This window comes from Molothrus ater, chromosome 6 (genome assembly GCF_012460135.2).
Source record: "Molothrus ater isolate BHLD 08-10-18 breed brown headed cowbird chromosome 6, BPBGC_Mater_1.1, whole genome shotgun sequence".
In the NCBI taxonomy this organism is placed as follows: domain Eukaryota; kingdom Metazoa; phylum Chordata; class Aves; order Passeriformes; family Icteridae; genus Molothrus; species Molothrus ater.
This window is the reverse complement of record NC_050483.2, coordinates 15,637,111-15,657,501: the sequence shown is the minus strand read 5'-3', so window position 1 is coordinate 15,657,501 and position 20,391 is coordinate 15,637,111. Positions and strand designations below refer to the sequence as shown.

The following is a 20,391-nucleotide window of genomic DNA, read 5'->3' as shown; positions in this document are numbered from 1 at the left end:
TAATGGGCACACAGACTTCCTTAAGAGGTGAATCAGACTGTCTTCACCATCCTCCTCGGAACAAATACAACCCAGGATAATGATTTCTGCCCTGGAAACAAGTTCAAGCTGCTTTTCACGCAGACTGGTCTAGAATAAATGGGCCAGTAAGCACAGGGAGGCTTTGAAGTCTTCCTTACAAATGAGCACATATCTGAGCTGAACTGCAGCTGCTCGCAAGCTTTCATGGGTGTCTTCAGCATTTTGGAAGTCCTGTCATGAGATTTTGCTGGGCTCAGGGAAATCTGCCCCTTGCAGAGAGGAGGGACTGCTAAGTGGCAGTGCATAGGGTAGGGGTAGGGACATCTGTCTGAGCTCTCCCCAGGTTTGCCCATTGTCCTTACAGCACGTGAGGATGCCTTGGCCACCCTTGCCATGGGTCCCAGATGTGACCAGCAGTGACAGCCTATCACCCAGACAGACCTGTGTTGGCTCAGTGGTTGTGGAGGAGCTATCCCTTCTATCCATAACTTAGTAAGCCTTTTTAGCTAATTTAGCTTAATTAGCCTTTTCAGGACTACCTTGGATGAGAAGCAGTGATCTCTGGGAGGTTTTCATTGCAGCGGGGGCTCAGCAGAGCTCTGGTGTGTTGCCAAGATTCTAGAGGTCAGCAGTGCTGCAATGGCTGTGGACCTGCCATGAGCAATGAGAAGGTCTTGGTTTCTGTTCCCACTCCCATCCTTGTCCCCACCCCTCTGGAAATGTTAGGCATCTTCTAGACATGGTGCCAACTTCCATACATCGTGGGGTTAGACTCAGCAGCACATCTTTTGCTAGACTTGTTGTGAAAGGCCAGAGAAGAGCCTGAGGCTCCTGCTCTGTAGGTTCTGTAAAAAACACCAGTCAAAAACCACCTTCAGTCTTGGCATGAGGTGCTGCAGGGGTCCCTGTGGATACACAGAGCTGGTTCAGGACTGGTTTCCTCTCTCACCCATTTGTGCTCTACTTTGTCAAGGCCCCCTGTGTTGGAGATTTTCCACCAGACACATGAGCTGTGGTCAGGTTTGCGTGCTTGGCAATGGAAACCAAGGTTTGCATTTGGCCTTGAACCACACTGAGCAAAATGGATTATTTAAAAAATAATATATGTGGATTTTTAAAAATAGAAGTACATGCATTTTTCTGTCTTGGAAATAAACTTACTTATAGTTAAGGACAACAATTTAATTATTTAGTCCATTAAAGGGAAAAAACCAAAAGCTGAGTTTTACTTGTTCTAGATTTTCCTCTAATCACTGTCAGATCAACTCCTTCAGTAATGCTGGAATTATTTTTAAAATAGTTTTAAGGCAAAACACTTTTGTTGTACTTTCCTTTCTGGCTTAAACAGTGTATCTGACAGAATAGGGGATTTTTTTTTGTATTCTTATCACAGAATTCAGTTTCTATTAAGAAAGCAACATGTTATTTCATTGCATTTCCATTTAATTGTAATTCATTCTACCTCGGTCATGACCAACTCCTGTGCTTCATTTGCTCTGCAGACTAAAACTGGTTATGTCTTTAAAAATACACGGATAGCATCAGGTTATTTTGGGTTCAGATCTATCCAACTACAACTAATGTAGTTGTTATTTTCCTTTGTCTCTTCCCACTGGCTTTGCTGCCCTGGAGCTGTGCCAGAGGTGGCTCTTTGCTCTTCAGAGCTGTTTAAACCTGTAGCTTGGACAGTTTTCCGTAGAAAACCTGCACTGTGTTCAAAGCATGCAAAACCCACAAGGAATCCTCCAGTGGGATTTGTGCTTTTTTCGTGGGTGAGATCCCAGGGCACATAGAAATGCCCAGAAGTGCCCTAGGCTGGGGCAGGAGTGCATGGGGCAGCATATTCCAGCCTGGCTCACCTGTGCTGTGCCACCCTTGTCCATCCCAGTCCTGGAGATGTGCCATGGACTTCCTCCCAGCTTTTGCAGGTGTGCTGAAGTTACAGAGCTTGAGTCTCCTTCCAGTGTTTCCTGGGTAGCCAAAGGAGAAGAAGCCTGACTGTGGCATCTGTGTGGAGTGGATTTGGGTACAAGTGTGTGCACGTGAGGATGTTCTTTGGGGCTTTCCCCACCACCCCTTTGTGTTTCTGACAGAGGGGTGCTCGTGCCTTCTTCTTGCCTTCTTCTTTGCACATGAGGGCAGCATGTCCAGGCTTTCATCTCCCCGTGAGAGCTCTCCAGGCTTTGTGACCCTGTTGCTCCATCTGGAAGTCATTAGCAGCTACAGAGCAGCAATGTTTTCCTTGGGAAAGGGGGTGGAGAGGAATGGAGGGGCTTCCCACTTGTCATCTTCCAGCAAACCCTCTCTTTTTCCAGCCCCCCTCTCTCTCGCCCCACTTTGAAGAAAGCACTGCCAGCTCTGCTGGGCCAATTCCACCAGGCAACTGGACAAAAATGTCTGGGAGACCCTGCTTTGCTGGCTGGCTCACACAGCCATCTTTTTCCTGCCCCAACCCTGCCCTGAAGGGACTTTCTACTGTGCCTGTAACTTGCTCCTGAGCTGCCAGGAGGAACATCGTGGTCATTTCTTTGGCTACTGGGAAGGGTGTTCTTCCCCAATGGGTGGTGTGGGGCAGGAGGGAGTCTGCCTGCCAGTGTCTAATGGTTCCACCCTTCCCTGCAGCAGCAGTGGTGATAAGCCCAGTGGAGTTCAGCATCTCCAAGCCAGGAGCAACAGGAGGGTGGCACTGAAGCCTCCCTCCTTTCCTCAGAGGCTTGCAAAACTCTTGGATGTGCAGAATCTCCCCACAGGAGCCTGTTGGGAGAATAAACATCTCTCTTTTGTCTGTTCTCAGCCCCTTTTTAAAGCCCATCCCATGGGGAGGGCAGGCACAGCTTGGAGAACTGCCTGGCCTTCCCAGGAAGCATGGTGTCGTGCTGGGGGGGGAGGGTGTTCTTATTTGATTTCTTTTTTGTCTTTTGGAAATACTGCCATGGTGACCTGGAGGCAGTGGCTGGCTTCCATTTAGCCAAATGAGTTAAGGATGCTGGGAAAGGATTTAAATGAGGGGAGAAGTAGGGTGCTGTCCAGGAATGCCCATGCCTGGAGCTGCACAGCGTTTCTGATGGCCATGGAGGGGGCATGGGAGGAGAGCTAGCCAGGGCTGGCCTGCTCCCTGCTTCTTTTAGAGGGACACTGTGGTGCTTGTTCCTTCTTTTATTTGTTTTTTCATCGTGTCCTTTTTTAAAGACTGTTTATTTCTTCCTGTTTTTTTTTTTTTTTATTTCTCAGCAGGGACAGAACATGGGTTTTACAACCCTGCAAGAACCAGCTATGCTGCTTTAATGCCAAAGCAAGTACTGACACTGAATACTGCCTTTTTTGCTCCCTTCCCTGCTCCCAGAACTGAGCATCCTGATTCCTACCTGGCCTGCAGGTAGAGCGCCCTCCACGGAGGCATCTTCTGCTTAAGCTGGGTGCTAAGCTGGCCTCTTGGCTGCTTTTTTTTCCTCTTTCCCACCTAGCATCAAACCAAGAGAAGTGCTCAATTACTATCAGTTTCCTGTCTCTGATGTTTAAGGGCTTTGCTAAAGCTTTACAAAATCCCTGCAGCCTAAAGCAGCACATGCCCTGGTTGTACTGGGGAAAGAGGGATGGTGTTTGGCCCACTGCTGTTGCTTTTTCTGATCATCATGTCCTGTCATGATGCTCTTGAGGGAGGAGATCATATCATGGCTCCTGTGATCATGCTTGGAATTCAGATGAGGAGGTGAAGCTGAGAGTGGTTGGTCTCTCTCCTAAAGCTTTCTGCTCGAAGGCTCCATCTCAGAAGGAGATAGAGGACTCCAGGCAGTATTGACTCCCCTCCTCTGACTTCTCCAACTCCCAGATACAGGTCCTGAGGCTCACAGCTTGCTTTGGTGTGGGGCTGGTTATGTGTGGCAGTTGTAGCAATCTTTCTTGCTGCTGCCTTATCAGAGAACCGTGCCATAGGGTCAGAAATCACAGTGTAGTGCTGCTCAGGGATGTGGAGGTGCCTTGGTACCGTGAACACCTGTGCATGATTTGCTCACTGTACCTGTGGCTGCAGCTCCAGCTGGTCTCTCATGCACTGCTTCTGGGTGAGGGGGCAGCATGGCTGTAGGCACTGCAGATTGCAGTTTATACCTCTCTCATTTTCCTTTTTGTTTACAGCAAACAGCGCTGCTTGTTGTAAAACCCCAGAGAAAGCTGCAGTAAAAATGAGCTGGGAAGTGGCATGTGAAAGGCAGATGGAGCCTTGCTCTTGCCAAATTGTGCCAGTTTGGGTGGAGCCCTGAAGGAGCAAATAACCATTGTAGTCATGAGTTCCTCACCCAGGAAAGGATTTAGGGGTTAACCCTAAATGCTTACACAGAGGAGGGAGAGGCTTGTGAGGAGTCTCCTGTGACTGTGAGGAGGATAATGTGTCATCCCAGGATGGGATGACAGGTGCCTTGCTCACAGAGACGGAGCCCAAAACCACAGCAGGCGTCATGGTCCCTGTGTGCCAGGAACGAAAGCTAAGATGTGTCAGGCTGCTTTCTGGGAAAAGGGCTTGGTCGTTCCAGTCTGCACTGTGATTGCTGTGAAATAGTCCCCCAGCTGCCTGGCATCCAGTCTGAAAGTGGAGACCCTCCCACCAGCCCCATTCCTGGAGGGGAAGGATGGGTGTGGGAAAACAAACACCATTCAAAGCATGTGGCTGGGCACTTGGATTGCCTTCCTTTGCTTTCTCAGCCTTCAGCATGGCATTTCTGTGGCAAAACACCGCTGGCATTCCTCATTGCACATGCTATTTTTGCAGTAAGTACTTTGTGCTTGTTTTTAAATAAGCTCCAGCTCAGAGTCCTGCTCTGCTGCCTCCCAGGAGAGGCTGTCGTGTTCTGGCCCTCGGTAACAAAAGGCAGCTCCATAACAGCCACTTGTTTGTGCCTGGGAATGAAGCTGGCTTTTATTCCAAAAACCTTCCAGGGGTTTTTTGTGGTTTGCCAAGCTCAGGCCAGTCACTGCTGCCCTCTCCCCCGCCTGGCTGCACATTCCTGCTGCTCCCAGCGCACCGGCCGCATCCGCTGGGCTCCGCTCAGGAAGCTGCACGTGGTGCACATCTTCTCCCCTCCCCTCCCCTCCTTTCCTTCTTGCTGTTTCCTCACTTGATAGCCGTGCTGGCTCTGATGAGGAGCTGGTGAAGTGAGAGCAGGGAGAGAAGTAGGAAGCCAGGATGTCACTTGACAGTCCAAGGTCTGCACAGCCTGCCTGGGGTGGGAGTTCAGCAGGTCAGGATTGGTTTTGTTTTTTTGAAGCTGCCAGAAATCCCAGCAAGAAGCAAGTACAGAGGTCACTGGAAAGCTTCTCTAAAACAGCAAATGTCTGTGTTTCCTCTTAGTCTCCTCCATCAGTTGAGGGTCTCACTGGGCTTTCATTTCCTAGTTTTCAGAGCAAAGCTTTCCTAGCCACTAGTGGGTCCTGTATTTTCCTGATGATCTCAATATCAGAAAAACATCTTTTACAATGAGAGCAATCATTCACTGGAAAAACCTCCCCAGGACATGATAGAGTCCCTATCACTGGAGGTTTTCAAGATATAATTGGGCAGAGTTCTGCATAGTCTCTCCTAAGGTTCCCAGTCTCACAAAAGGTTTGACCAGGTCATCATTTGAGGTCCCTTCAATATGGGCTGCCCTGTGACTGTGATCTGGTAATATTTGTTCAGCCCAGAAGGTGCCTTCAGTGTTTATTTAGAAAAAAATTAGAACAAAACCTTCTGTCTGTGGTGACCTTGTTGTTGGGGTCTCAGCATCATGCTGCTTGGTCTTCAAATGTGCTGCATCTGCTTGTTACCCATATACTGGGGTGGTTAGCATGAATAGTGACTTGTCAGTTGTGGAAATGACTTGCCCCTAGCACAGCTTTGTCTTCTCTCTACTGTCCTAATGGGTGAAGAAGTCAGAAACTGCTGCACTCAGGGATGAGGAAAGTTGATTTTCTGACTTGTGATGAAGACTTGTCAGTTGAACTGCCCAGCGCTTAAAATAGAAAAATCTGCCATGGTTTGGGTTGAAAACTCAAGCCAGCAGCTTTGCTGGTACAAGCTGGAGTGGTGAGGGCTGATTCTTGGGCATTAGCAGCTTCTGGTGACAGTGAGCAGACCATTTTTGGGACACCACTGCTGGTATGTTGTTCTTTGTGGGACAGAAGTTATGCAGTGTCTGACAGCCTCCATCAGTCTCTCTAGGGCTTGGCAGGTGTCCAGCAGACTGCCTTCTTTGTACAGGGCTTATTAATGCCTTCCCACCACCTCCAAGCCCTTTGGGGCCCCTCTGTCCTGCACACAGCCCAGCCCACTGTTTGCCATGCTGTCTCCCTGCCCAGCTGCTCCACCTCATCCTATCTCCAGCCACTGGGACAAAACCACTTCCTTTCCCTTCAGACAGGCCTACACAACTTCATCTGCTGGCCTGTCCTTTCCAAGGAGCTCTCCTGGGAGGTTTCTTTTGCTTGTTTTTCCTTTCTTTGCACACCTTCACCTAAGGAGGTGTCTCATCCCCACTCGGGGAGCTTTTTGCCTGTTGTTTTTCCATGGCTCCCGGGCGCTGCTGAAGCCCCTTCAGAACCCCTCAGGAGGCGCAGCTCGCGCCTCCGGCCCCGTCGCTGACAGTGCTGCCGCGAGGATGTCGGTGTCTCCGGCCACAGATCCCATCAGGTTTTGTGAAGAGGGGCTTCCTGCGGGGTCAGCATGCTCCATTGTGGCACTTCCCCTGCAGCTGGCTTCCTCCCTCCTGCAGGGCCTAAAAATAGAGTGAGCACGGTGCTGCTGGGACACGCCGGAGCGTGCTGGAGCCGCTGGGGCGGCCTCTCCGTCACCGCCACTCGCCAAGTCAGCCCTGGCATTGGTGCTTGGGCTTTTGGCGTGCTGGTGGGCTTTGTTTCAAAGAGGGAAGAAGCGGGAGCCAAAGTCCAGCCTTTCCTAAGTTTGAAGGATCTGTAAGGGAATGTTAAACAAGTGGAGACCGTTATTGTGTATCTGGTGTTTTAGAGAAGGGTTTTGACTTCACTCTGCTCTCGGTGCATGGCCTTTAGACTTTGCACTTTAATTATCAGAAAATTGTTTAAAAGCTGCAGAGATAAGAAAAACCTTAAACATCACAAGCATGTACAAACAGTTTTAATCTTGAGGTCTGTTTATATGTTAGGGCTGTTCCTAAAGGAGAGCTGACAGTCTGATTAATAACTATAAAACTTTTTCACTCATAGCAGAAGAAAACATTTCATTGAAGGGATGTGTCTCCCAACCACTAGTAAGATTCACTGTGTTGCTGTTACCTCTGGGATGTCCCATGTTCTTTCACCCTCATCATGATTCTTTTGTTTTCTTCATTGTCCATTAGAAATAGTGACTGCAGTCTTACCTGATCTGTAATTTTTGCATGTATGAAATTGCTTTTGAATGGGAAATAAGATTCACTTAGAGGGTAGTAGAACCACAATACTTGAGAACATTAGTTAACCAAAAATGCACTAAATATAAGGGATACACCAGCAAAAAGCTGTGTCAAATTTAACTGATCTGGTAGTGTTTGGCTGAGTAATCACTATGGCTTCACCAGTCTCGTGGTTGGTGAGACCATGGTGATTACTCGCGGCAGCAGACTTGAGATAAGCTCTTGTTTCCTGAATGAATAAACTTTTATTCCTCTGTTTTCTGAACCACTCCCAATGCCTCATTTCCAGCTTTGAACTAGTTACGGTGCAAGTTGCCTGTGCAAATTAAATAAGTTAAAGTAAAAAATGTTGTATTCTCTGTGGAAGAACCTATAACAAAAAAAAAAGCACCAGATTTTAAGTGAGATGCTTAAGCAGTACTTTCCCCTTGGTTATATGGTTCATCTGCCTTTAAAATGTTAGCTAGATAAATATTTGTATGATGTTTAGTATAAATAAACTATGTGCCTTACTGTTTATCTTACAAGATACGCTAACTAATAATTTCTATCTCTGCTTAAATATTTAAAACACTGTGCCAGGGTAACTCCTGCTACAGCTGTGAGGATGATGTAGAGCTCTTGTCATGCCTCCTACATCCTCTGCCTAGTGCTACTCTGTGTTTCCTCTCATTTTGGAGGTGATGGAGTTATTAAAGCTCCAGTGTTGGCAGCTTCAAACACTTTGAGACCCAACTCATGTACGTTGTGTTCTACTATGTCTCCTGCCCTCACACCTCCTGAGCCTTAATTCTGCACAACCATAATTATCCACCCCAGGAGCCAGAATGTCCAGCCAGGCATGAGGGTGCTGCTGGACAGAGCTGTGCAGTAATGTGTCTGCCTCTCACTTTGCCTTGCAGGTATCTACATCCTGATTGCAGTCGGGGCTGTCATGATGTTCGTGGGATTCCTGGGATGCTACGGTGCCATTCAGGAGTCTCAGTGTCTTCTGGGAACGGTAGGAGACACAAAGCTTTGGAGTCACTTGGCACCCTGATCCCCCTGCTGCATGGCACATGGCTGTGCTTCCCTTGCTGGGGTCTTTCCCAGCGAGTGGGGCTGGGAGGATGTGTGAGCACACAGGTGGGAGCTGGGTGACCTCTGCAAGGAGCAAGGCAGTGCTGCGTGGCTGAGGGCTTCTCTGCCCAGCCTGTGGAGCTCTGGCTGAGCTGCAGTGTCCTGCCTGTGCCTGGCTGCAGGGCAGAAGGGGTGAGATCAGCAGGATTCTTGGAGACTCTTTCTTTGTTACATGCGAACCCCCCCTCCCCGGCAGTTATCCCTTCATGGTCTGGCTGACTTACCAAGCACCCACTAACCCCTCTTTCTTACCTGGTGTCCCCTGTAGCATCCCTTCTCACTCTGTTTCAAGGCTGCCTGTAGCAATTCTAGTTCTTTTAAGGGGTCATCTACTATTTTTATCTGTTTGGACAAGGAAACTGCAAAGACTTTCCATAATTTCTTAGTGAGAACATCTAGGTATATCCTGGAAAATCCATTACTGAAGTGCTACAGGCGTCCTTGATGCAAGGCAGCAGCTCAGGATTCCTGGCACGGGATGAGCCTAATTGGATAAACTGTAGCCACACCAAAAGCCTTTACCTTGGGAGCAAGGGAGACCCATTTATTTAAAGCAAGTTCTCACATGTGGTTCAGTTTAAGCATGATGCATAAAAAGTAAAACTGGAAGGGTAAAACATAATTTTTTAATTTTTTTTTAATTCAAATGACTTTCCAGCACTTGGCTTCTTTGGGCTGGAGGGTTCTTAGTAGTGGTGTAGCAACTCATAGATGTGGGCTCAGCTGGGACATTGGGAAATGGAGCTGCTTTGCCTCACTCTTGCAGATGACTTCACCTCTGGTTGCTGCTGATTCCCAAAAATAAGGGGATGCTTTTGCCTAATGCTGATAAAACACTTCTGAATGTAGTGGATGGGAGCTCCAGTAGGAGATTGCAGGCATTATCCCAGCTGCTGGGAATACAAGGAGCCTGCACACAAATCTGACACAACTCCAAAACTGTTGGAGCACAGTTTGGCAGCTTTGGATTTTTATTTTGTTTTGTTAATGCAAGTGATGACCGACCCTGAAGTACTTCTCACTCCCTCCTGAAGTTAGAGGATTGGAAGGGCAGATGGTACAAGGTGCCCAAGGTCTGACAGGGAAACCGGCTGCTCTGGCTGAAATTAGCAGCTCTAGCTGCTGTGCACTGCCCGTGTTTGCTCACACCTTGGCTTGCCAAGACAAGTCTGGAGATGCCCCATGAGGATGCTTTCTGCTGGCCAAGGCTCCCACTGTGTTCCAAGGACATTTCCAGGCAGCATCCTTGGGGTGTTTTAGGGAAGCAGCCATGCTCCCCTTTTTTCCACCTAGCTGAGGGAGTGACTTTGGGCTTACTGCAAAAGGGAGAAGTACAGGAAGCTCCATGCTATTAAAATCCTGTGCCAAAGGTGGCATGGAAGCTGAGCAGCAAGACCTAAGGAAGAGAGGAGGGAGCCACTTGGCATGGAGCAGGCTCTGCTCCCTGGGAAGGGGCTTGGACACAGCCAGCTGCCTGGCCAGGACCACCACTATGTTCCTGTAGCATCAAGCTGCATCTCCTGGTGTTCTGGAGCTGGCTTACAGGAGAACTGAATCTGGAGGAAGTCGTACCTCCACATCTGGGATAAATGAACCATCCTTCACTGAAGGGTAACCACTGCAGGAGTGAGCCCTAGTGCTTAACCAGCCCTACAGTAGCATTGCACCCAAGGTTTAGGGTGGTGTGAGTCCTTGGGGGGGATGTGGGACCTAGTCTTTCAAAGATGTTCCTACAAAATTAGGAATAGCTAGGTGTTCACATAGGAGTCGATTGTTCAGGAACCGGACAAGGATGTTGGAAGTCCTTTCCTGCTGTCAGGTTAATAGTCTTGTTTCCATTTTGCTAAAAACCCTTTGCTTTTGCATGTGAGAGCCAGGTCATAGCTCCTGTTTCATCTGTTGTTGGAGAAAATGTGTTGGATGTGTTTTGAACAGAGTCTGCTCAGGAGCCAGGGGCTGTTTTCCCATGCTGTACTGTAATTTTGTCTGTCCTTGACTGCATTCACCTCTTTTGCTTCTTGACTTCTCCCACTTTGGGGCTTTTCCCAGGAAGAAGTCACTGAGTGATGTTGTCACAGAGATGATGTTGGCTGCCTATGGAGCATGCCTCTCTGTGCCTTCTCATGTGACCCTGGTGTATGAGTTTACAGCTTCCCATTCCCAGTCCAAGTGACCAGCCATCACAATGTGTTCCCGGGATCTGAACAAAAAGGGAGGATGGCAGAGAGGAATGCTGGAATTGCACAAACAGGGTGGGACTGTGGGAAAACGTCATTGTTAGTATTTATGCAAAAAACTGCAGTAGCCTTGCAGGGCTGTGGATGCCAGAGAGCTGGCCATAAATCACAGCCTGACATCCCCAGCTCCTCAGCAGCTGAAATGTGCTTTTAACCCTGCACTGGCAATTCCAGTCCTCAGAGCATTTGTGGCAGAGCAGAAACCTTGTCTGGATGGTCCTGCAGGTGCATGAAGCAGAGCAGTGTATCTTGTGTTACATGGGTGGCATGTGATGAGTTACAGGAAAATGTGTTTGAGCTCAGTGCATGTATGAGAGAGAAAATGGTTTCAAGTCAGATGACACCTTGCTCTGATTTGTCAGTGGAAGTGCTGCTCCACACCTCTCCTCACCTAATTGCTGCAGATATGTTAAGGATCCCTCTCTTGATTTGTCTTTGCAGTTCTTCACTTGCCTGGTGATCCTGTTTGCCTGCGAAGTTGCGGCTGGAATTTGGGGTTTTGTCAACAAAGACCAAGTAAGCCTCTAAAACCTGTGTTTGTGGGAGTGGGAGGCTGGAGCAGAACTGCAGCAGATCCTAGCATGAGCTGTTTTGCTCACAAACTGCTCCCAGACTGGGTAACAGGGGCTTGGGTTAGCAGTGTGACCTGGGCAGGCCACCTCACTGCTCTTGGCCGGGCTGATGAACTTTAAATGTGAGCACTTGACAGGAGCAGCTGCCCTTAGGGTATGTGGTGCGATGTCTCGAGTAAAAATAGCCTGTCTCGCTTGGGTCTCCTCCGAGCTGCCACGCTGTCAGTCGCAGGGGGAGTGGATTCGTGCATGGAGTTGTGAAGGAAAGCCATCTGCACCTCCTCAGTGCCAGGGAACAGCAGCGAGCCCGGGCGGGAAGTGCCAAAGGGCGGGAATGCCGTGCAGGGAGAGCCTGCATTAACGGCATTGCTGGTGCTTCCTGCTCTTCCCCAGTGCCATATAACCCGCTTCAGCCATTTGTCACAGCGTTGGGCTTGCTGTCATCCATGTGCTCTGCACACAGGAGGGGTCCAAGTCCTGTGTCTGTCCTGCTAGGCACCCTGCTAGGGACTGCTCAGATAAGGTTTCCTGTCTGGAAGAGCTCAGCTGAAGGGTAGAACTGGAAATTGCAGCTTTTCCCCTTCTATTTCTGCTCCCCTTCCCTTCATTGTGGTCACATGTGCTCACACACAGGGGTTTGGTCTCAAAATGCAGAACTGCCTGTGCATGGGATCTGTGGCTGTGCTGCAGCAAGCAGCAGCCTGGGTGCTGATCACTGGGCCTCAGGGGTTTGGAGGAGAGAAGGGGACTGCTTGTGCTCAAAGCCAAGGTTAGACTCTCTGGCAGAGTAGGAAATGTGTTTACTTTCCTAAGAGATGTTAGCCAGCTGTGTAAGTAGGTGCTGGCCTGCTCAGCTTTCTCATGCATGTGAGCAATGGCTCCCAGGCTCCGTGTGAATGGGAACATCCTTATAGTCATTTGGGAGAGAGCAGGACTTCACTGGAATAAACTCTTCTGTGGCTAAACATTATTATGCAGGCACAGTGCTGTTTCCTAGCAACTTTAGTGAACTAATTAACCTCTGTAGAGGGGCTGTGCCTCCTGCAGATGTTAGTTTGTGAATCCTGAAGAGTCCAAGATGTGCAACTGCAACCGACAGCAAAACAAAGTGAAGGCTGAGTAAGGAGGGACCCCACAGCTGTTGTGTCCCATCCTGGGGAGAAGAAGCTTGGCCACTAGCTGAGATATCTAGGATTTTCCAATACAGAAGTGATGACCTCAGCCCCCAAAATTAATTTTGCAGTTTAAAATGAAGGGTGGCAGTCTGTTGGCATCAGCTAGTTTTGCAGCCTTGATGATGAATGGGCTATTTTGAAATCCCTGCTCACAAAGCAGGCTTGCTTCTCCCTGCCTTGGTTGGGACCAGCACAGGCTGTGAGGGAAGCACTGAATCACCCCAGCCACCAAGAGATGCTTCCACAAGGGACACTTTTTCTCAAAGCTGAAGGCAGTCTCTCCCTCAGCTTGCCTTCTGGAGATGCTGTAAATTCAGAATGGGGAGGCAATACATAGGATTTTTTTTTAAGTTTTATTTTTATGTACGAGAATGAAATGGTTTGGTTGGAGAATATCATCCTCCAAAGCAAGCTTTTTTGAGTAGTGATGAAAGAGTTCTGGGATAATTGATTGAAATCGTGCATCATCTTGCTGCAGTTTCTTTTTTCGTATGCTAATCCAGCCTGTGCTGCCAAGAGCAGATGTTCCAGAAAGCATTTTCCCTTCCTTGCTTCTATGTTTTTCTTTTGCTTCTTTTGCATGGCCTTCTTTCACCTCTCTCTCTCAAATTGTTGAAAGGTGTTAGAGGAGAGTCATAAGGCCAGTTCCCTAAAAGTTAGGAGATCTCTGCACTGTGGAGCAGGCCCTCATGGGTGGCTGCAGTTCAGCAGCCAGGTGGCAGGGTTAGAGTTTGAATAAGGTGTCTCACATAACCACTTACAGGATAGCCGTGTCTGTAGGGACCCAGCCAGGGTTTTAAAATGCATCTAAATGCACCTAAGCTTCCTGACCCAAATGAGCTGTCTGACCAGGCTTTAGTGAGCAATCTCTCCCAAATTCCTGCCATCCCCTCTGAGCCACTCAGTAAGCTGAGGTGCCTATATTTACAGACAGCCTTGCCTGTGCACCCCACGTCCTCCTGACTTTTCCAGCATGTCCAGCTTCTGCAGCCTCAGTGGGAGTTGTGTTGGCTGCCTGCTTTGTCTATGTGTGGTTCAAAATGAGATGTTTCTGCCTTCCTGAGCCCAGCAGCACATCCACGTGGGCTGAAGGCTATCTCAACTTCTGGCTCACCCTCCTGGCCTTGGCTGTCTTTATCTCCTAGACAGAGCCTGTGGAGGTCTTGGATAGTGTTGTCTGAAATTTGCTGGCTGGTGGATGGGGTTCTTAATATTTGTGACAGCTGGAGCCCTATGAAAGACATGCCTTTTTTCATGTGCAAACAAATGGTGTCCAAATCTATTCAAAAACTGCTCATCTTAGTCCAAATGCTATTAGAGGGAACCTGTTCTTCAGGCACATCTGCTGGATAGGTTTTCTCTCCTCCTCCTCCTCCTCCTCCTCTGGCTGAAAAGGAGTTTTCCTGTGTCCTTCCTAGATAGCCAAAGACGTGAAGCAGTTCTACGATCAAGCACTTCAACAGACGCTCATGGGAGAACCAGATGCAAGCAACGCCAAAGCTGTAGTGAAGACCTTCCATGAAACGGTAAGGTGGTGGTGGTTGTGCTGGAGAATTCATAATGGAAGTCAGGAAAATGGGTGGGAAAAGCAGAGTCTAAAGTGCAGATACTATGTGCAGGTCTTAGCCTATCAAGTTTGTTGTTACATTTTAAGAAGCAGAACTATGCTCTCTTCAGTATTCTCTCCATCACATGGTGCTGGGAAGTATAGACCAAACTTTGATTAAGTTGCCTTTCATTGAGCTCAGCACTCCTGATTTAAGTAAAATTCAGTGGAAGAAGAATGTAGCTCTGAGGATACAGTATCAGGATATTAATCCTGATACTTGGTCCATTCAGCAGGAAACAAAATCCCTGGAGAGAGCTGGGTTCATTCTCCTCCAGAAAATCCATGCCAGATCTGTCTGGGACTATTGTAGGAAGCAACTGCATTGCATGGAAAGAAGTCAGTTTGGTGACTTATTCCCCACCCTTGTTTCCCCCTCCAAGATGCCGCCTCAATCTTGGGTGACTTAAAGAATGTGTAATGGTGGGGAGAGCATTGCAGAAGTGTTTGCTGTCTGCTGATGTTGGCTTTCCATTACTTCTTTTTTTCTCTCTCCATGTAGCTGGACTGCTGTGGTTCTGATATTATGACAGCAACTTTCACTCCTGTGTGGAGGGATGACCTCTGCCGAAAGGACTCCCTGAAAAGCTTTTTTGAGGTAGACACAGCTGCTTCAGGAAACCTTTGCTGCCAAGGAAATTTGGGGATTTATTGGAAAATAGATAAAGGGTAGAGATTTCATTTATTTGGGGATGGTGTAGAAAGATGTTAAAGGTTCCCATTTGGTTCTTCCTTTGCTGTTCCTGCTTGAGGGGACTGACAGGTGCAGAGGGGTGAAGTCTGGTTGGAAGTCCTGGGGCCAGGACCTGGGGACATAAATGGGACCAGGGGGAAGCTGACCTGCCTTTTTTGGTGCTGGGGGTGGCTGTGGGGAAAGCAGGCTGACTGATTGGTGTGCTTCTCTGCCTCAGAACACCAACTGTCACAAAAAAATCGATGAGCTCTTCTCTGGGAAGCTCTACCTGATCGGTATCGCTGCTGTCGTGGTTGCTGTGATCATGGTAAGTGTAACAGCCTGGTGGGACAGGGAAAAGCCACCTCAGGGCAACCTGGTCCTCTTCCAGCTGGGCTGGATCTGTCCCTCTCTTCTGGGTGCCCCTGGAACTCTGCATGCAGCACCAGCCTTATGCACCACAGAGCCCTGGAACATGGCGAGACCAAGGGCTTCATCATCCCTCTGGGAGTCAGGATGTTAGGGGAGGCACCTGGCAAGCTCAGTAGAGCAGGAGCACCTGCAAACCCAGCCAAAAAGGCAGAGCACCACTGAAACCTCCTCCAAAACCACTTGTTCTACAGGCTGCCATGTTTTGTTGCTGGGGTCTGCAGTGGGGAGGGATTTGCTTGCTTTGTTCCGTTGGGTTTGCTCCCTAGTGAGGGCTGGGGGCTGTGGGGGTGTAACATGGCATCTGTGCAAAGGCTGGGTTGTAGTGCTGGCGGGATTTCGAGGCATTTGCTGTGTAGCTGTTGGCCAAAAAGTTTGTCAGGTACCACCACTGCTGCCAGTGAGAGATGGGAGGACAGTGCCTTATCTCAAATTGGCCAACTCCATATGAAAACAGCAACAAAGGTGTAGCATCCCTGCCCTTACCTCTGGCATGAGAGTGTTAATGTGGAGTGGGGGACCTTGGCATGGGGAGAACTCTTGCATCGTACTGGTTGTTGCCTCAGTGGTGTCCCTGTGTCTCTCAACAGATCTTTGAGATGATCCTGAGCATGGTGCTGTGCTGTGGCATAAGGAACAGCTCCGTCTACTGAGCCGTGAGAGCCGGGCAGGGGAAGGGGGGATCAGGGCGGACGGCGCTAGAGGGGACCCCAAGTGCCACCGAGTGACCAGGAGACATTTCGACAACAGACAAAGAAAATTGTGTATATATGCTTCCAATATTACCATACAGTACTTATCATTTTTATTTTGAAGTACTTTTTTTTTTTTTTAATAAATAAAACTTTCCCGTATCTTTGTGGCTGAGTTAGTTACACATCAGTTTTGTGTGATGGGAAAGCTGCTGTAGCAGGAGATCAAGTCCTTCCTCCTCCTTCCCCACCCCCAGTAACTCAGAAGTAACACTGGTGGAAGATGTGCGGAGGAGAAGGGTGCAGCCTGGTCTCAGAAAACTTTGCCTTGGTTTTACCAACTTTTTTGATTGGATGTTGAGGCAGAATTCAGTATTTTTGTTAATTTGTACTCATCTTTTCCAGCCATCACCCCACCTCCCTGGTGTTTCCAAGCTGTCCATAGGGAAGCCTGGCTGACTGTCCAAAGCCTGGGAGAACGGAGGGGAAAGGATGCAGGCTCCATTGCCTGGGTGCAATGTATCCCAGGGGAAACACAGGCATTGTTCTCTGCAGCCTGTTTCCATTGGTAGGTCAGTCCTTAACAGAAGTCATGCTGAAACTGTTTTACTCTCTGAGTAAAAATGTTTTTTGGTTTTGTGATTTTTTTTTTTTCTTGGGGCTATAATTTTATAAATTGGCTCAGTTGCATTGATTCATTGCATTAAAAGGTCAGCGGCTGGGGGTGAATTTTAGTCCCAGTTTTTCAAATATAACAAACTGAAAATTAAATTACTTTTTTAATGTCCTTCAGTGTTTCATTATAGATATATGTTTCAAGGAGAATCTAGTCCTATACCAAGTTTCCACTGTTAAGCTAATGCTCACATAGAAATGATACTGGGAAAAGAAGAAAACATAAAAAAAAAAGTCCTTGACTTTAGAAATCCTGCTTTTATGTACTGCAGGATGATGCTTGGGTGTTCCCAACCATACGTGTACATGCTTAAAATTTCATCTTTGCATCACTCTCTTGTTCAGTGAAATTATTCTTAATTATAGCATATTGTCACACACTGTAATATTGCTGAGAAATTGTCATAATCTGATTGTGAAAAAAAGGTTATTTTTAAGACCTTCCAGTTATATTAACAGCAGATCAGCTTATAAAATCAAGGTAATTTAGCATGTTAGATCACACCAGTTGAAACACATTCTTGTGATCTGGTAACTTTGGTTATCACTTTGATGTCTGTGGCTTCTTTTATATGCCACTCTGTCACCATGTAGATAGAGGGGGAGAGTGACCCAGGAGCTATGTAATAAAATCAGAGTGTCACTAAAAAGATGATCTATATGTATAGTTCTATAGATATATATTTTTCAGCAAAGCCTTTTCCTTAGCCGTACAGGCACTTGAGCTGGAAATTATAGTATCTCAGCTCCTTTGCCACCTTGAAGCAGGTGAGGGGAGGAGTTTAAATTAGTGATCACTTTCCCCATTTCAGGAGTCTTTCTGTTTCTTAAAGTTTTTCTCCCCCTTTGTCACAACAGAGAGCTTCAGATCTGATAGGGAGGGAGGCCTGTGATAATCAATCATTTTCAAACTAGTACCTTGTCCACTGCACGTGGCTGTCATGGCTGTTGCCATTACAGGATAGAAGATTCCTGCACTGGGGCAAATTGATCCATTCAGAAGTTTTTCTTCCCTTCTACTCCCCCCTTTCCTCTTCCTGCCTTTTAGTATATAGGGCCTTTAAAAAGTATATAGGTAAATATATATAGATATATATATATATCAAGTTGTGCTGGGTAAAGAGGAGGAAGTGCTTCAACAGATCTTCATATTGAGAGGTTGGACAAGAAAAGATTCAGCCTTAGAAATAGCCTTAAAGCAACACTGCCCTGAATGTCCATGTTGTGCACATTGAGAATGAGGTGAGGTTTTGCAGTAGGTAACCCCTTCCCCTGCTCCCCAGCGTAGCTCCTTCAGGTCATCTACTCTGTTACGTGGCCATATGTATATGCATCATCCAAGCATGTGTGTTTACATCTATGTGCATCAGGATTGTCAGCATACAGAATGGATGTGTAACTTGCCACCTTTTTTGTTGACTGTTGGTAAATGTGTATAAATATGCCATTAAGCATTTCAATTCTGTTTTCTTTTCCTTATACCGTATTTTTGATATTGTTCAGTATTCAGTTGATGCTGTGTACATAGCTGGAGCTCTGTTTGAAGACAGACTGGGTCTCGATGCAGGTCAGGTGTGTCCTCAGACATTGTACTTTAAGGGTTTGAGCTGTCCCAGGCAGGAGCAATTGGGAGAAAGCGGTACTTGGAGAGGGAATCTGAGAGCTGAGAGAGGAGGAAGAGCGGGAAGTTTGCTCAGACTGTGTCCCACAGGGGGTGTACAGTTCCCCATCTGGCTCATTTCAGAGGTGGCTTGTGGAGAGTCCCAGAGGCAGCTTCCTGAGCCATCTCCTGTTTCAGTGGCTGCTGCAGGAAAGGTGCTCAAGGAGGGGAACAGCTAGAGAAGGGTGATGGGAGCAGAGACAGAAGGATGCTTGCAGAGAGGACAATGCTTTCTTTAGTTACCAGCTGAGTCCCCACACTTGATGGAATGGTCCTCAGCTGGAGGAGTCAGCCCTGGGAGAACAGGGACAGAGAGGAACCATCATGCTTAAGAACAATGAAATTGTTGAGAAACCCTCTCTGAAAAAAACTACCCACTTGGGTCTCCTGTGAAGCTGGACCTGAGTTAACACAAACTAGAAAGGGAGCTATGAAGGGCTGAGGGGACTCGTCCAGTTGCAAGCCCGCAGGATCCAAAAGCCACAGGGTTCTTCTGCCAGTTGGTCAGTCCCAAAGCTGGCTGAGGTGAAGGGGGAAAACGCACTAGGCAGGACCCCTGCTCTGCCCAGTGCCTCTCCTGCATACTGTGCCTTTGTGTATGCAACATGGCACCCTGTACTGCTCCTCTCCACAGCCCCAGGGAAGAAAAGGATGGAATTGCAGGCTGTAAATACAGACCCCTCCCTCTCCATGGAAGCATCCCTCCTGGAGCTAGTGGCAGCTGAGAAAATGGCTGTGAGCTGAGGTGGGGATGAGGAGTGTCAACTGTCCAGGTCTGAGTTCAAAGACCGCATCCAAAGGTCAAACAGAGCCGCTGACAGCTCAACTGAATGCTTGGGATTTTTTCATACTGTGGAGCATGCCACAAAGCAGTGTGTTTAACTTCTTTCTGCCTTTTTTTTTTTTAAGAAATGAAACAAAAATCAATTTAATAAACATTTCTCATAGTGTGCATAGTGTGATGAACTGCTGCAATTTTACAACCAGTTAACCTTAACACCAAGATGCTCTGTGAATCTGGCTTTGACAGCATGGGATTTTACAGCCTCTGGGAGGGGGGCCTGCAGGCAGGCTGAGTATGCATCTGGACTGGTGCTGAGGGAAGGCAGAAAGGTTGCTTGCCTGAAATAGTGCCTGCTGCAGTTGTGCACCCCCACGAGAAGGGGGGCACAGCTGTAGGGGAGCCATTGTGGATTGCAGAAAGAATGACTATGCTGAAATTCGGCCTGGGGTGGAGGGGGGTGTGGTGGTAGTCCTGTGCACACTTGAGGGGCTCCTCCTAAAGTGACCAAAATTTGCCCAAAATGTCTTGTGCTGCCATCTGGATGGGGACTGGGCTGGTAATGCCACTGCTGCTGCTCCTGCCTGCCCCTCCGCACCATCAGGGGAAAGCCTGGCTGGGAGTGAGGTGGGCAGCCAGGTGCTGTGATCCCTCCCTCAGCTGCCTGCCTTCCTGTGTCCTGTCCTGGACTTTGCTCTGTGTTTGAAGCAGCAATGTCCTGCAGCAGCTGCCAGCCATCACCCGTGCTGGTACAGAGAAGGGAGGGGGTACAAGGTGAGGGAGGGAGGGCAGGGAGGGAACACAACGTTGAGCTGCTGCAAAGAAAGGCAAGCCCTGCTCCCAGCGGCTGTGCCTGTGCTGCGAGATCATGCCCATCTGTTGTTCTTTCACTTGTTTACCTGAATGTTAATGGAGTCGGACATAATGACTTCTGGAAAGAAAAAAAAAAAAAAGTGATATTTAAAAACAATAAACAAAAAAAAGAAAGCAATTCCCCCTTGTTAGTAGATTTTTAATGATGTGTTGTCAGATCTTGTTTCCTTCCATCGCGTACTGATTTCTGCCACGTCTTCCAAGGGAACGGGCATGTCTCATTCTTGTATTCAAGCAAAATTGGGGCTGCAGGGAAGACCGTCCTCAGCTGACCCTCTAGGTGGTTTCCCATGAATGTGATGCTATTTGCTTCATGCTTTAAAATGTTTGGATTGTGACACTGCATTGTTGCTCCAGATGGGGATAAAATTATTCCAGCCTCTGGAGCTAGGATTAAGCTGATGTGAGTCACTGTCAGACCCAGGCTGGTGTTCAAGGGGGAGAAACAATAGTGGAGACTAACTGGCAAAGCACAGCA

At 48.0% G+C, this 20,391-nt stretch overlaps 1 protein-coding gene across 1 annotated transcript in view; it reads left to right on the top strand.

Moving 5' to 3' along the window:
- Positions 1–19,211, top strand: part of CD81 (CD81 molecule) — a 33,247-nt gene extending 14,036 nt beyond the window's left edge. Inside the window, exons 3-8 of the mRNA XM_036383767.2 lie at positions 8,324–8,421; positions 11,219–11,293; positions 13,943–14,050; positions 14,633–14,728; positions 15,042–15,131; positions 15,823–19,211. Coding sequence (XP_036239660.1) covers positions 8,324–8,421; positions 11,219–11,293; positions 13,943–14,050; positions 14,633–14,728; positions 15,042–15,131; positions 15,823–15,885 — 530 coding nt within the window. The 3' untranslated portion in view covers positions 15,886–19,211. The remainder of the gene's footprint in view (positions 1–8,323; positions 8,422–11,218; positions 11,294–13,942; positions 14,051–14,632; positions 14,729–15,041; positions 15,132–15,822) is intronic.
- The last annotated feature ends 1,180 nt before the right edge of the window (positions 19,212–20,391 follow it).